This window comes from Podarcis cretensis (assembly GCF_951804945.1).
Source record: "Podarcis cretensis genome assembly, chromosome: 3".
Lineage (NCBI taxonomy): Eukaryota > Metazoa > Chordata > Lepidosauria > Squamata > Lacertidae > Podarcis > Podarcis cretensis.
The window spans coordinates 55877163-55891326 of NC_137172.1; the positions used below are offsets into that span (position 1 = coordinate 55877163).

The 14164-nt window shown below is 42.7% G+C and overlaps 1 protein-coding gene across 4 annotated transcripts in view; it reads right to left on the reverse strand.

The window, feature by feature from the left end:
• ZDHHC14 (zDHHC palmitoyltransferase 14) overlaps positions 1 to 3030 on the reverse strand; it is a 65045-nt gene extending 62015 nt beyond the window's left edge. For 2 of the 4 annotated variants that reach the window (XM_079971889.1, XM_079971888.1), the window contains exon 1: positions 351 to 3030. In XM_079971889.1, coding sequence (XP_079828015.1) covers positions 351 to 604 — 254 coding nt within the window. In that variant the 5' untranslated portion in view covers positions 605 to 3030. The remainder of the gene's footprint in view (positions 1 to 350) is intronic. The other 2 variants (XM_079971891.1, XM_079971890.1) reach the window with 1 other exon arrangement.
• Positions 3031 to 14164: the final 11134 nt, after the last annotated feature.

Consider the following 14164-nt stretch of genomic DNA (forward strand, 5'->3'; position numbering starts at 1 on the left):
TACAAGCTGTGTGAAAAAGTACAATCAAGTAATAGTTTTGAAAAATAAAAAGACAGGTATAACTAGTCTTCTCATTCATATGTAGCAGCCCAAGTTGCTGGACATAAGGAAAGAATGGCTGTTTTAAATATAGATGCAGTGGAAAATAGTAGCAATCTCAGCTTCAAGGTCTCAACATACTGTAAACATAACTATATCAGTCATGATATAGGTACAGCTCAATTATCCATGCCTACAGACTACAAACCATCTTTGGTAATTATAGAACAGAATGGAAATAGAAACCTTTTTCAAAAAGCTGTATCATTATGGAAAGGGGGAAAATAAATGAAAACTTTAACACCACTTACTCAAATGCGAAGAACAGTCCACTGGTAACCAAAATAAGAACAAGGGTCAGGTAGAAGACTCCAGTCTGACGAGCCATCATGATCCTTCCATCACAGAAGAACTTGTTTCTTCCAGGGAAAACCTCCCATTTTCTCTTGGCAGTTGTTTTCTTTTTCTTATGAGGAGACTCCATGGGAGAAGAGGAGCTGTGAGTGCTGATCTGACTGTATTCACAGTCTTTCATGGGCCCTCCTCCACCACCTCCTGGAGTCATCAAGGGGGAATAAGGAGGGGAGTAACCCCCAAAACACCTCTTGGGTAAGATGTTTCCTTGAAGCCACTTTTAGTACTTTAGTTTATCAGGGCATTATACAACACCCAGTTAACTGTTCAGTGTCCAAAGCTGTCATTGCAGAAGTCATAAGTAGTCTATACTTTCTTCACAATGAAGTGAAACAGTTCAAAACAGTTCCTTAAAAGTATGTAATCATACAAGGAAACGGGAACTAGGAACAGCTAAAATATAAATCAACTGTCGAAGAAATAGTGCTTTAAAAGGATTTTGAAGCATTGTTCCTTTTGTTTAACAAGCTGCTCAGTTTTTACATCAAATCCACATCCTTAAGCATGTCTTGGTTAAAAATGTTAAGAGTGTTTTGTAACCGAGTAGATTCCTTTCATATAAGTTTGTTAAGATCCTTTATCAGATCATTTTACAAAAATTAAAATTCCTATTAATTGTTCCAAACACATATATCCAAATCCAAAACCAGCAGTTGAGAAACCATCCATAATATCCAATTTCCTCCTAGACTCTGTAAGCTGCCTGTATTTCTCTGGCCGTTGCTCTGAATGACAACAAAACACTATTAGTTCCTCTTTGCTCTCACTATAGAAAAGAAAGTTTTTGGAACATAACAGAAATGTGGTGGTCAATATCCATCGCCAGGGGGAAAATAATACATGACATTTTAAAAGTCAGCCTTCATTTCTATTTGCCAACAAATATCCAGTTCACCCTTCCTTTCTTCCAGAAAAAACAACAACTTGATTTCAGAGGAAAGAGATGCAAATAAAATGTTTATATTATAAATCCCTTCCGCTTTTCTTCCTTCCGTCGCTCTTATTGAGACTTCCAGGCTTTTATATAAGCAAATCAAGGAGTTGCTCTCTGAAACTCATTCCAGCTTCGATACAGGAATTAGTCAGTCAGATAGTGAAGCCATCCAAGATTCGTCTCCCGTTCCAGAAGGTATCGGGCTGGCAGCCCACCCACCTACCCCGCTCCTTTCAAACTGTCGTCGGACCTAAATCTGTCCACGACCCCCTCACAACCCCAGAGCTGCCTTCCACTTGAACAGAGCCTGATGTCGAGAAAAAGAGCGGCGGGTGCTTCACTTTCCACCTCCTACTCTATCTGGGTTTATTTATCCCCAGCAGCCAGACCAAGCAGAAGCAGCTTCCTGGATCCCGCTTTTCATTGCCGGGAGCAGCGTGTGGGAGAGAAGCGACCCGAAAACAGCGCCCGGCGGCGGCGACAGCACCCGCTTCCCCCTCGCCTCCCGGTATCCACGCGCCCCCGTTCAAAAGCGATGGAAGCTGTTGGCAAAGGCAGGCGAAAGGAGGGAGGGAAAGGAAGAGGGAGGCACGGTTATAAAATAGCCGCCCTCACACACGCTTCCCTCGGCGCCGTTTCTTCTTCTCCTCTTGCTGCTGAGGGGAACCAGGAGTCACTTCGTTTACACGGGTCAGAAGCAGCAGCAGCAGCAGCAGCAGCAGAAGGGAGAGATTTCTTTCCCTTGAACCGTCCCTGAAAGAAGCCTCCTCGCCAGGGGAGGAGGTCGGGTTCACTGAGAGCCGCGGCAGAGCGCGCACCAGCCGCCAGAAGCGCCTCCTCGGGATTTGCTCTTCCGTCTCATGGCTGGAAGGCAGCGGGGAACTCTGCCCGTTGAGCGTCCGCCTCACGGGGCTCCCTCTCGGCCAGGGAAGGTCCTCCGGTCCCTTCGCCGGGCAAGGCGGGCAGCCTTTGTTCGCCTCGCTCCGTCTCCCCCGGGGAGCCCCTCGCTCCCTGCCTCGTCCTCCGCCGCCCACAAGCCACGCAGCAGCAGCGGCAGGGCGCCCAGGTCGCTTGCGGTCTCTCAGGGTCTCTCCCCGTCGCCTCCCAGCCCGCTTTCCTCTCGGCAGCCGGCGGCGATGCCTCCTCTCGCCAACCCCAAGCGGCGGCAGCGGGAACGGCCGGCTTGTGCTCCCGCTGCCCTTATTGTTTTCACTCTCTTCCTCCAAACCTCCCCCCCGCGCCCTGCGCTGGGTCCCGACTCCCGACCACGCGACGGCGCGAAAGCGGAGATTCCCCCGCCAGCCTCCAATGTTCTCCTGCCTCAAGAGGAAGAAGGCTCAAGGTCCATCTCGCGTCTCCCACCCTCTCCCACTCTCGAGCGCACGGCCTTCTGGGGAATGTAGTCCAATGCCTTCCTTCCGCGTGTAACCAGACTACATAGATGTTAAAACAAAAACAGCTCTCATAAAGGGAAGTGAGGTTAGCCGAAGAGGAAACGGAGCAGGACTACAAGTCCCAGGGTATCCCCCCTTTCCTCCCCTCTACGATTGTCTGCTGATGTAAATAATCGCGAGGGCGGTGAATTCTGAGCTGGGAACGGAAACGGAGAGAGTCCAGCAGCAGCAATTTAAAGAAAAAGGGGAGCGGGGTAGGAAACAGAGGAGCGGGGAGGAGTGTTTTTTTTTAAATAAACAACTCATCTGGAATATACATATTATAATGCTGTGTTGCTATTAATGACGATATTGTAATAGGTATAAATATTATTATTTGCGTTCGCCTTCTGATAGACTAGCATTTAATATGTTAGTTGGGGTCCTGGGGGGGAAATGGTGTGTGTGTTAAATTATTGTGATCCCCTCTCTTCCCGATAGCACAGTTGTACATAACGTTTATGCACAGTTTGCATTATATGCATAACGTTTATCCCAATAATCAGCAGTTCAGTAAGCAGTCCAATTGGGACCAGCCCACACAAGAGGCAAGGTGAGGTGACGGTCTGAGGTGGCAGAATCCACTAGGCAGCAGATCCCGATGTCAATCTTTCTCTCCCCACCTTGTTCCTGATGTAGATATTCTGTGGTGGGGAGCATGGCACCATTTTGGAGTCCGCCTCAGGTGCTAAAATGTCTCTGGCCGGACCTGAGTCCAGTCCTATTTATAGTGCATGCAATAAACCTATGGTCTCAACAGCCCCCTGGAGGAATCTGCTTCTCTAGCTTTGAACCCAAGCAGTGCAGTGCATCTTCAGGGTATGTGGGAGGGCATGGGGCAGGAAATTAATGTTTGCCATGAGGTGTATATATTCTGGCCCTAATCACCCTTCTAATCCAGGATGCTATAAGAAAAGTGCTTTCTGATGGAGTCTTCTCCTTCCTCAGTGGACGCCCCTCCTCCTGCCCTAGGCTTACCACAAGCAGATGCACTACTGTGCTGGGTGGCTGCAAGGCACCCATCTCAGTAATTACCTATACAGTGGTACCTTGGTTTTTGAACAGCTTAGTTCACAAACAACTTGGAACCCGAATGCTGCAAAACTAGAAGTAGGTGTTCTGGTTTTTGCACTTTTTTCTGTAAGCCGAACATGCTCCATTTTGAGTCCCCCTGTTTTTCCTGTTGTGCTGCTAATTTGTGTCCCCCATTCTAATTCAAGCCTTCCTTTTCCGATTGCAGTGTTCTAAGGACATATTTGGAGCTTATATTTGGTGCTTTTGTTTTTGCTATTTATTTTGCGTTTTTTGTTTTGAGGGTTTTTCAATTAATTTGTTTTTGTGAGTGTGTGGATCCCAGTTCAGCTACTGATTGATTGATTGATTGATTGATTGATTGACTGATTGTATGACTGCGGAAATGGATAAAAGCCCCCCCCCCCATCCAAACAATGACTATTTTCAGTGCAGGTAAGGGGGAAAAATTAATTTTTATCATCTACAATACTGTTTAATTTATTTTATAGTACGGTACATTGATTATTGCTTTCATTTTATGGATCAATGGTCTCGTTAGATAGTAAAATTCATGTTAACCTACTGCTTTAGGGGTTGTTTTTAAAAGTATGGAACGGATTAATCCATTTTGCATTACTTTCTATGGGAAAATGTGCCTTGGTTTTGGAACGCTTTGGTTTTGTAATGGACTTCCAGTGAACCAAGTTTGAGAACCAAGGTACCACTGTAATGCCCAGACATAGCATCACTATGGGGGCACTGCGTGTTATTTGAAACAGTGGCTTCCCAGCTGTCTGCTACTGCCACTTCATAAACCCAGGCCCTGGAAAAGGGCCAAGTGGGAGACTCATAGCAGGCATAAGCAGCCGTGGACCCTGCCAGGGTCACCCAGTGATGCCAGGTGCTGCTGCTGCCTGGCTTGCAGGGAGGGGATTTAATAGGATCAGAGGAAAAGCGCTTTCTCCAATCCTTATTAATTCCCTCTTCCCCAGCTGCAAAGCAGGAAAAGCCCCTAACAACCTAAAACATCCCGGAATGGGTATGAAAATAAGTTAAGGGGATATTTACCAAGAGTTTCCAGTTCTTTGACCCCAGTTCCCTTCTTGCAACTATTCCACTCTGTACAGGCAAGGGAAGGTGGCAAAATATCCTCCTTTTGCTCCTGTGCTGCAAAATTTAGTACTAGATTAGCACCTTCCTATTCAGTTAGCTTTCTCCCCCCCCCCCGAACTAAATGTTTTGCAGCATGAGGGAATTCCATAAGATAAGATATCCAGCCTAAAGTAAAATTTTATGTGCTGTTTAAGTTCTAATTGAAAGGTTGCTTCTTATCACACCTGTGGTGTGGTTGCTGGCAGACAACGTAGGAATTTCCATGTGACTTCTGTAGTGTATATAAGAGGTGTATCCTATGTATCAGCATTATTGCATAGAAAGTCTCCACACCAGTACTTAGGAACTCTACACCCGTGCAACAACTTCCTGCAGGCTGCTGATGTTGCCATGGAGATTTTCCATGTAAATAGCTCTGATCAGCAAACAGCTTCCCCATATGTTCGGGCAGCTCTGCATGGAGGCACCACAACCATAGAGTGTTGGTAACTCAAATATTAATAGTATTAATGAATTCTCTGTAGCTATTTAGTATTCTGTTGTTAGACTGCTCTGCTCCAAATTGCTGTCCCCACCCCATCCCACAAGCTGCTATTTTGTAAATAAGAAACAGCATTAGGTATGCAAATGCAGTTAATTCCTTTTGTCCACAAGACTATTATTTACAGTCTATACTTGTAGCATATTTATCCTGGCTTCAACAGGACATGATACAGGATTTCAAACAAGTTGATCCCATACAATTCCATTTCAATGCAATTAACTGTGTGTCTAGGGTGGGCTCTCTATTTATATACCTGTTTGTTTTTAGGCCACCTTTTCAGAGTTTAGAGTTGCTGAAAAATAAAATAAACAGAAGCATTAAAACAAAACAAAAATAGTAGAAACAGTAAAAATAAAGACAGAAGACCTCAACAACTGCCCAACAAAATTCCTGAACAGCTAAAATAAGTCAACTGTTTCAGTGCATAGGAGTGCATCCTCAGATGTATTTTTCTTACAAGCTTGGTGATAATCCTCTCCATCACATTCCTGAAATTTACTTTGCAGTGCTTTCCCTAACTTGATGCAAGCACAAATATTGTTCTTCTTGTTGTTATTTAATGTTTATAAAACACCATAAATGCAAATGGGGTTTGTGTAGTTTACAGGGTTAAAAGACTGTGCTGTAAACCAGGTATTTCTACTTCTGCTGTAGATTCACTAGTTGGCCTTAGGCAAGTATGGTAACTACACCTCAGTCCTCTCTTTCAATATGTATTATGGAGGGTAATAAAACTGACTGCAACTTACTAGATAATGCAGGTGTCTCCAACCTTTCTGGGCCAGTGGATACATTTGGAGTTTTGAGCTAGTGTTTGGGTGGCAAAGTTTTTTGGGCCAAAGTTGTTGAGATTTTTTTAGTTTTGCTCAAAGTTGCGGAGATATTTTTGCAAAATCTAAAAGAAAAAGAAGTTTTTGAGCTATTTTAAAGGAAATTCTATATAGACTCTGTTATTAAATGTGTGAAAATGACTGATCTCTTCTGTTCTCATCCACTGAGTCATATTCCTGGGCCTAAAGTGGCTCCAACAGCTGAAGATATTCCTGGGAGAGCTTATCTGCTAAAGGAAAAAAAACCTATGGAACTGAATCACTTATGTGATTCAGAACGACAATTTATGTCAAATGGTACTGAGGAAAGCTTGCCAGAATAGGGCAGGATTGCTATTATTTGCTATTAAATTATGTGGTGATAAAATTTATTGACTGGTGCTATAATATGGTTGACCTAGTCAGCAAATTCCTATTCACTCTTATCCACTTTGAAGTTCATCAAGAATCAACCGAGGAACACTGTCTCTCAGGAGTACAGAAAGATATGCTTAGGCGCTTTGATTTCATTTTAATAGAATAATAGACAGAGTTATAGAATGGAATCAATTCCTGTGACACCTGTAAGGCAAGAGAAACTAATTTCAATTGCTCCAAAAACTCAAATCTGCCCTTCCCTTTAGGCCCCATTTATCTAGCTGGTGTTACTCAGGAAGCTTTCATAGGAAAAGGGGGTTATGTCTCTCTCCTTCAGGTGCCTGTGTGTGCTCTGTGTTGCAGAACACTAGAGGTTTAAGACAATAAAAATATAATAAGAAATCTGTATTGTATGATATGGTATTTGTGTACTATGGACAATCAGGTCTCAAGGTTGGGGATTCTGAGAATTATAGGGTGAAGAAGAGAGAGGAGAACAGTACAGTAATTTAGCATGGAGCTGGCAGAAAGGGAAAACATGGAAGCTATGGAAACTTAACTCAGCCACTGAACTGGTTTTTTTAAGTGTAATTATAATCTGAGTGGTGTCATCATAATAAAGGATGGCAATTCACTGCATAATTTGCTTTGTGATTTTTGGAAACAATATGGCTCTCGGCAAATATGGGATCATTCTCACTTGGTTTGTCACCGTTCTTTTTAATATACTAATGTAGCACATTTTTGTTATATTGATTTTATTGCTGCAGTATTTCTGGAGGAAAGTATGTGAGAGGAAATATAAGGCAGCAATTTCAATTTGTAACTTTCATGGGGGACGACACATATTGTATGGAACATTAACTCCACACAAACTAATTAAATAAAATATGCGCCTTATTTTAAATGTGCATTTAAAAAAACAACAACAACACAGAATCTTTTGATTTAGTTCAGATTGGTGATGGTGAAGTCATGGAAGTGATAAAAAATATTAATTAGATCTGGAAGCTACAACAACATATAGTGGACATCAAGTTGAGGAAGGTTGATATGGGGCAATTTTTCATATAAGCTCTTCTTATTCTACAGACCACCTTAGAATGAGAGACAAATATTTTATATATGACAATAAATATGCTTTGGGGCATAAAAGTGCAATATTATACTTTATCAGGCTATCATAAGCCTGTGAACTTTTCCACCTTCTTGCTTGGTCTTGGGAGTGACTTTTCTAACCAGTTTTATTAAATGACAGCTGCTTGTACAGTACAGTGGTACCTCGGGTTACATACGCTTCAGGTTACAGACTCCGCTAACCCAGAAATAGTGCTTCAGGTTAAGAACTTTGCTTCAGGATGAGAACAGAAATTGGGCTCCGGCGGCGCGGCGGCAGCAGGAGGCCCCATTAGCTAAAGTGATGCTTCAGGTTAAGAACAGTTTCAGGTTAAGTACGGACCTCTGGAACGAATTAAGTACTTAACCTGAGCTACCACTGTACAGGGTGAGTCTTTTAAAAGAGGCCCCATGGAACATGTGTACTCTGTATCCACGGGGCCTCTTTTAAAGGACTCACCCTGTACTTGAAACCATTTAAAAAAAATGTTTATATAATTAAAAAATCAGTTCTGTAAGCAAAAACAAGCCATCAGTTTATCCTGGCAACTATTTAATACATCCTTCCTTTATCAAGAAGACCCTTTCTGCACAATCAAGTTGAGTGCAAATTGTCTGTTTGACCTGTTTACTATACTGGCCTTTAAAGCAACTCTTTAGCATACAGTTAAAAGCACAAGAGGTTACAGGCTGTAATGGCTTAGTGTCACCCAGTAAATTAATACAGTTTCAGTTATTTTAATTTCTGGGGCAGTCCAATTTCATGCTGCCATTGCAGCCGCTGGACCACAGTGACAGATGGATCCAAAGGAGGTGGATCCAAGCATCATATTGGGGGACTCTTATTCCGGATTCTCCACCTCTGCACAATGGTGAATAAGATCCAGATGTAAGTGCTTGGATGTGCAGAAGGCAGAGGTTCTCTTACATTCTGCTCATTGTATTTTTATACTAGCCAAAGGGAAGCCTTGTAAATTCACTAGCAAGCCTACACAAAGTTCCACTAGCCCACCTGGCCATGCATACCAATTGTAATAATGTGTGGCACACTGATGGCCTGAAAGAAGAAAAAGAGCCCGCTATATTCCAGTATACATGTCTACAAAAAGTCATATAATTGTCTGATGGGAGGGCGCTCCACAAGGCAAATGCAACTTCTGCCTGGTTCGCTGTAGCTTCACTTCTCGCATTGGAACCAGCCAGAAGATCCTTGAAGCTGGACTTCAGTGCCTGGACTGAATGATGCGGGTGGATACCCTCCTTTAGGTATACAGTGCCGAGTCCATTTAGGGCTTTAAAGCTCAGCACCAACACTTTGAATTGTTCTCGGAAATGTACCGGGAGCCAATGTAGATCTTTCAGGACTGGAGTTATGTGGTCCCAGCAGCCGCTCCCACAAGACTCATAAATAGCCATTTACTTAGTCTGTAATAAGTTTGTTGATCTGTCTCTCTTCACACTTGGGCAGTTTGCAGTGGAACAACATCATGTACTCAAAACCAACAAAGTAGTCCTGCCCATATCACTATAATAAATTTCCACAATTCAGGTCAGCATGAAACAGGAATAAATAGATATGGGTGGATCCACCAAGTTCTAATACAGCAAAGACTTATCAGCAAGTTGAGGCTGGTGCCTGTTTGCTAAAGGACAGGCATGCAAGTGAATACATTGGAGGTAATATATCATCTTGCAGAGCACAAGGCTAAAGGAATTGCATCAGAAATAATAAGAAAATTATATGCAACCCCTCCTTAGAAAGAGGATTCACAATCTGCTTCACATTTATCTTAGCCCCTTGCTTTTATTGAGAGTCCCTGCCAAGGAGCCTTACGTGGACATTAATTTTGCATATATCTTGGGAATTCAGGCCATTCCAATAGTGCAGAAGACTTGCTGGCTATTAAACTCATTGCTGGCTATTAAACTCATTAAAAAGACTGTGTGTTATATAAACATCTGATTTAGCTTGCACCTTGTGAATTAAATTTCTCACGTGAAACCAAATGCCGCTAGAGATCTTATGTCAAGAAAATCAGAATAACATTAATCAGATCACACCATTAACTCATGCAGCAAGGGTCGTTTCATTAGACACAATGCCATCTACATAAACAAAGTAATATATCTCCAAACAAACTTGATGCTTTCTCAACAACAATAATTACAATCTAAGAATTACTAGGGGAAAAAGATGGATTCTGTATTCTCTAAAGTAGCTGAAGGAATTAATTTTATATTTGCTTTAAACATCAGAAAATAAAGCACATTCAGAGGATCTGAATTCTTTTGGCTCAGATATGGAGATTTGCATATAAGTTCTATGCAATAAGTCCCTCTGAAAGCAACCTATGTGGCAACAACATAGACTAGAGGTGCCAATCAACGGTTTGTGAACAAAATGTGCAGTTCATATTTGGTTTTGGGACTAAGGCAAGACTGTTCCTTGGCAGGCCCCCCAACTCCTGCATGATAGGTCTCTGGGAATTTATCCTGCAGTTGTGGAATACATTGCCAAAAAAATTCCACATACGGCCAGCTGACACATGTTTCTACTTCACTTCACTGTGGTCCCACATACATCTGAGGATGTTTATATGGAGAATAGCAGCCAAACCAACTGTGCAAAATGTCCAATAGCAGCACAGGGACCAGGACACTGACTGACAATAAGGTTATCCACCCACATGAATAATTTGCAGGATCAAGGTCATTTAATTTAAAAAGTGGATTAACAACCATAGTGACTGAAAAGCCTCTCTCCATACAAGTAGTTTAGCAAGGGCAGCAACAGCTGTCAGGCTTTTGTAGCACAGTGCAGCCAATGTACCTCACTACCATTCTGGAAAGATCACTTCTCCAGAATATGATGTAATAGCTAATGGCTACAGTCCTAAATGCATTTGAGCTGGCAGTCCTTGGCTGATTTCGATACAACTCTGCTGGTAATGAATCTGTGTAGGAGCTGCAGCTTCTTTTGGCAGGTTCTATAAAGAAGTTATCAAAGCATGTTTTATGATGACAATTAGATTGAAATTTGATGTTTTAGCTCTGATCCTCAGAGCACTCTGCTAGTTTAAGCTCTCTGAATTTTAGCAACCCATCATCAACCTGAGGCTAGACCAGTCCACAGAAGAGGCTCCTTTTCCTGGACATGACTGTTCAACTACATAACGGCTATAGAATTAAAACCACTTTACACAGAAAATCAACTGACTGCTACACATACTTGAACACCAGAAAATTCATTGTCTATAGCCAATCCCTACATTACAAACACATCTGTTCAGACTCTTTGGACAGAGACTAACAATATTTTTTATTAGGCACTCCTTAAACTACAATACCCACCCAACACAGTGAAAAAACAGGTCAACAAGGTCAGAGTACAGTAGTACTCAAGAACAATGTACTACAGGGCAGACCTAGTAGAGAAAACCATAGCACACCACTTGTTGTCACTTCCAAGTTTCCAGCTGAAGCCAAATTTATCATCAGTGATCTACACACAGCCTATGCTGTAGAATTACACTTCTCTCTCACAGGTCTTGGGTGGTTGGCCTGTACTTGCTTACAGCCAGCCCCCCTCAAACCATCTACTTATCAGCAAAAAGTGACCATACAACAGAGATATGAACACAGGATATAGTCCCCTGTGTCACACTATGTTGCTGGTTCTTTACCCATGTCTACTCTGGTAACACAGTTATAAGCAGGCCCATGCTGAATGGGGGTGTGTGAAGTTGGGTACACTTGCTCCAGACCTTGGAGGGCTAAGCTGGCCGGGGCCCCCACAGGGACCTGCTGATCTTACACTGTCATGCCAAGAATTCCCCATGGCTCTCAGTTGACTGGGAACCCTTGCCCTGGGCCTCAGACAAACAATGGGTCTGGTGCTGGGTTCTACAGGTGGTGACCATATTATAGGCATCCAATTAATGCGCGACCACCAACGTACGGGTTCTTTCGGACCCAGAAGAGGGCAGAATAGGGGCAGAAAGGGCTTATGCGTGCTCTGCCAATGTGCATGGGGGCCAAGAACGGAACCCCCTCACAAAATGGTCGCCGCCTGTAATAATGGCACTCACACCAATTGTTTATTTATTTATTTGCCTTCCAATGCCATCAGAGTTCTGCTTTGGGAAGGATCAGTCACTTTATCAGAGGCGCTTGCTAATATAGCAATTGGTGATGCACTTACAATAACATACTATGTCAGAAGCAGCCCTGTGTGGCATGTGATTGTAGCTAAACAGTTTGATGCGTTGTGAAGTGCTTGACCGTAGTATTTCTGTGATATGCTTGGAGGCATCATGGAAGTGTGGGGTGGAGAAGTAATAAACACACAAATGTCTTCATTTAGGCAAACTGATATATAATGTCTCCCTTAACTATAAACGGGTGATTATCAGCCACCAGAGGTACTCAAGAGTAGATCCATTAAAATCAATGAAATTAAGTGTAATTAAGGTTGTAGCTCAGTGGGAGAGCATCTGCCTTGCATGCAGAATGTTCCAGGTTCCATCTGTGACATTTTCAGGTAGGACTGGGATAAACTCCTGCCTGAAATCTTGGAGAACTGCACCAACTGGTTTGCCTCAGTATGGTAGCTTCCTGTGTTCCATTCAATGGGTCTACTCTGATGTTGGGTATCACCTGATTTATCTGTGCTTGTGTACATCATCATCATCATCATTATTATCACCAGCCACAAGAGAAGATGAGTAAGGTCTTCATGTATATGTAAAAGCTACAGGATGAACTCATCTGTCATCAACACATTAGTGCAGGGGCCTTATCATTTAATTGAGTGAAGCATTGTGTTATTTATGATGCTATAAAATCAGTGATCAATGCCAGAGTGAAACGTTTACTAGAATCTTTAGGCCAGGAAAACAGGAAAGGTTCTGGGAAGCGAAAGATAGGCTCACTGAAAAAAAGGCAAGTTTACACAGTGGCTTCTGCATAAGAAAAGATAAGGCTGATGGAAAGGAATACTGCATAATTTATTTACTTATACATTTTAATTCAATAATTTATAGGCTGCTTCACACCCCAAAGGCTCCTGCTGAATAAAAATAAGTTAGAGATGTATACATAAAATGTCCAATTAAGATTAGGTATATAAAACTTAAGTACCGGTACTAAATTCTTCCTTTTGAGTCTAGACTGAATAATATGCTTTATGTGGGGCTCCTTTTGATCACAGTTTGGAAGCTTAACCCCAACCGTGAAAAGCCAGCACAGGGAAATAGCTCTTACAACTCTTCTGAAAGTTGTTGATTCAGGAAAATTTCCAACGGAAAGCCTTCTACAATGAAGTAAAGCCATGGATAACATATGCCTGTCTTTAATTCCTATCCAGACTTGGTGCGCAGATGTGAAGCTCGAGAGGTTGGTTTGTCGCTATTATATCCAGAGCCAGTGTGGTGTAGTGGTTAAGAGCAGTAGTCTCGTAATCTGGGGAACTGGGTTCGCGTCTCCGCTCCTCCACATGCAGCTGCTGGGTGACCTTGGGCCAGTCACACTTCTTTGAAGTCTCTCAGCCCCACTCACCTCACAGAGTGTTTGTTGTGGGGGAGGAAGGGAAAGGAGAATGTTAGCCGCTTTGAGATTCCTTAAAGGGAGTGAAAGGCGGGATATCAAATCCAAACTCTTCTTCTCTTCTTCTTCTTCTTCTATTGAGGAGCATGGTGAGAAAACCCCAAGAGGCTATATCTCACTGGCTTGGCCTCTGAATCTGGTCTCAGCACTCTGCAAGTGTGCCATTGAAGAAGAACCCAGCTTCTGTACTGACAAAAGAAGAGGCTTTAGTCTGATTCCAGTCAGTATTGAAGCAGATCAGGCTGGAGAAGCAGGGGTAGTGAGCTCTGCAGCCTGATATAATTGTCCACAGAGGGGGAAAAACTTTTTCTGGTGGCTAGCTTGTTGTAGTCATGAAGGGAGTGGAATTAGACAGGAGAAAGGGACAGTTTGTCAGGGTACAGCATAGAAGCTATTCTATTTATTTAAACAATTCTTATACTGATTATCATATCTAAAGAGTATGAATGAGAGAATGTGGTGTGTATTCTGGGTGAGTATGTGTATGTATGAAAGTTAGAGACAGAAAATCAGGTGTGTATGTCATGTATATGTGTATGTTTTGGCCCCATCTACTGTTGCTTGTTGGACCCAACCACTGTTGGTATGCAAAGCCCCAGCCACTTTTCTCCAAGGGAATGTAACTCTTGGGGGAAATGTTTGCTTAGGCTATTCCTGTAAAGAGGCAGGCTGATTTGTTCTGCCCTAGTTAAAGGCACATACTCTGTTTATATACTAACTAGATTACTGTAATGAGCTCTAAGTGGGGCTGCCTTTAAAAGTTGTT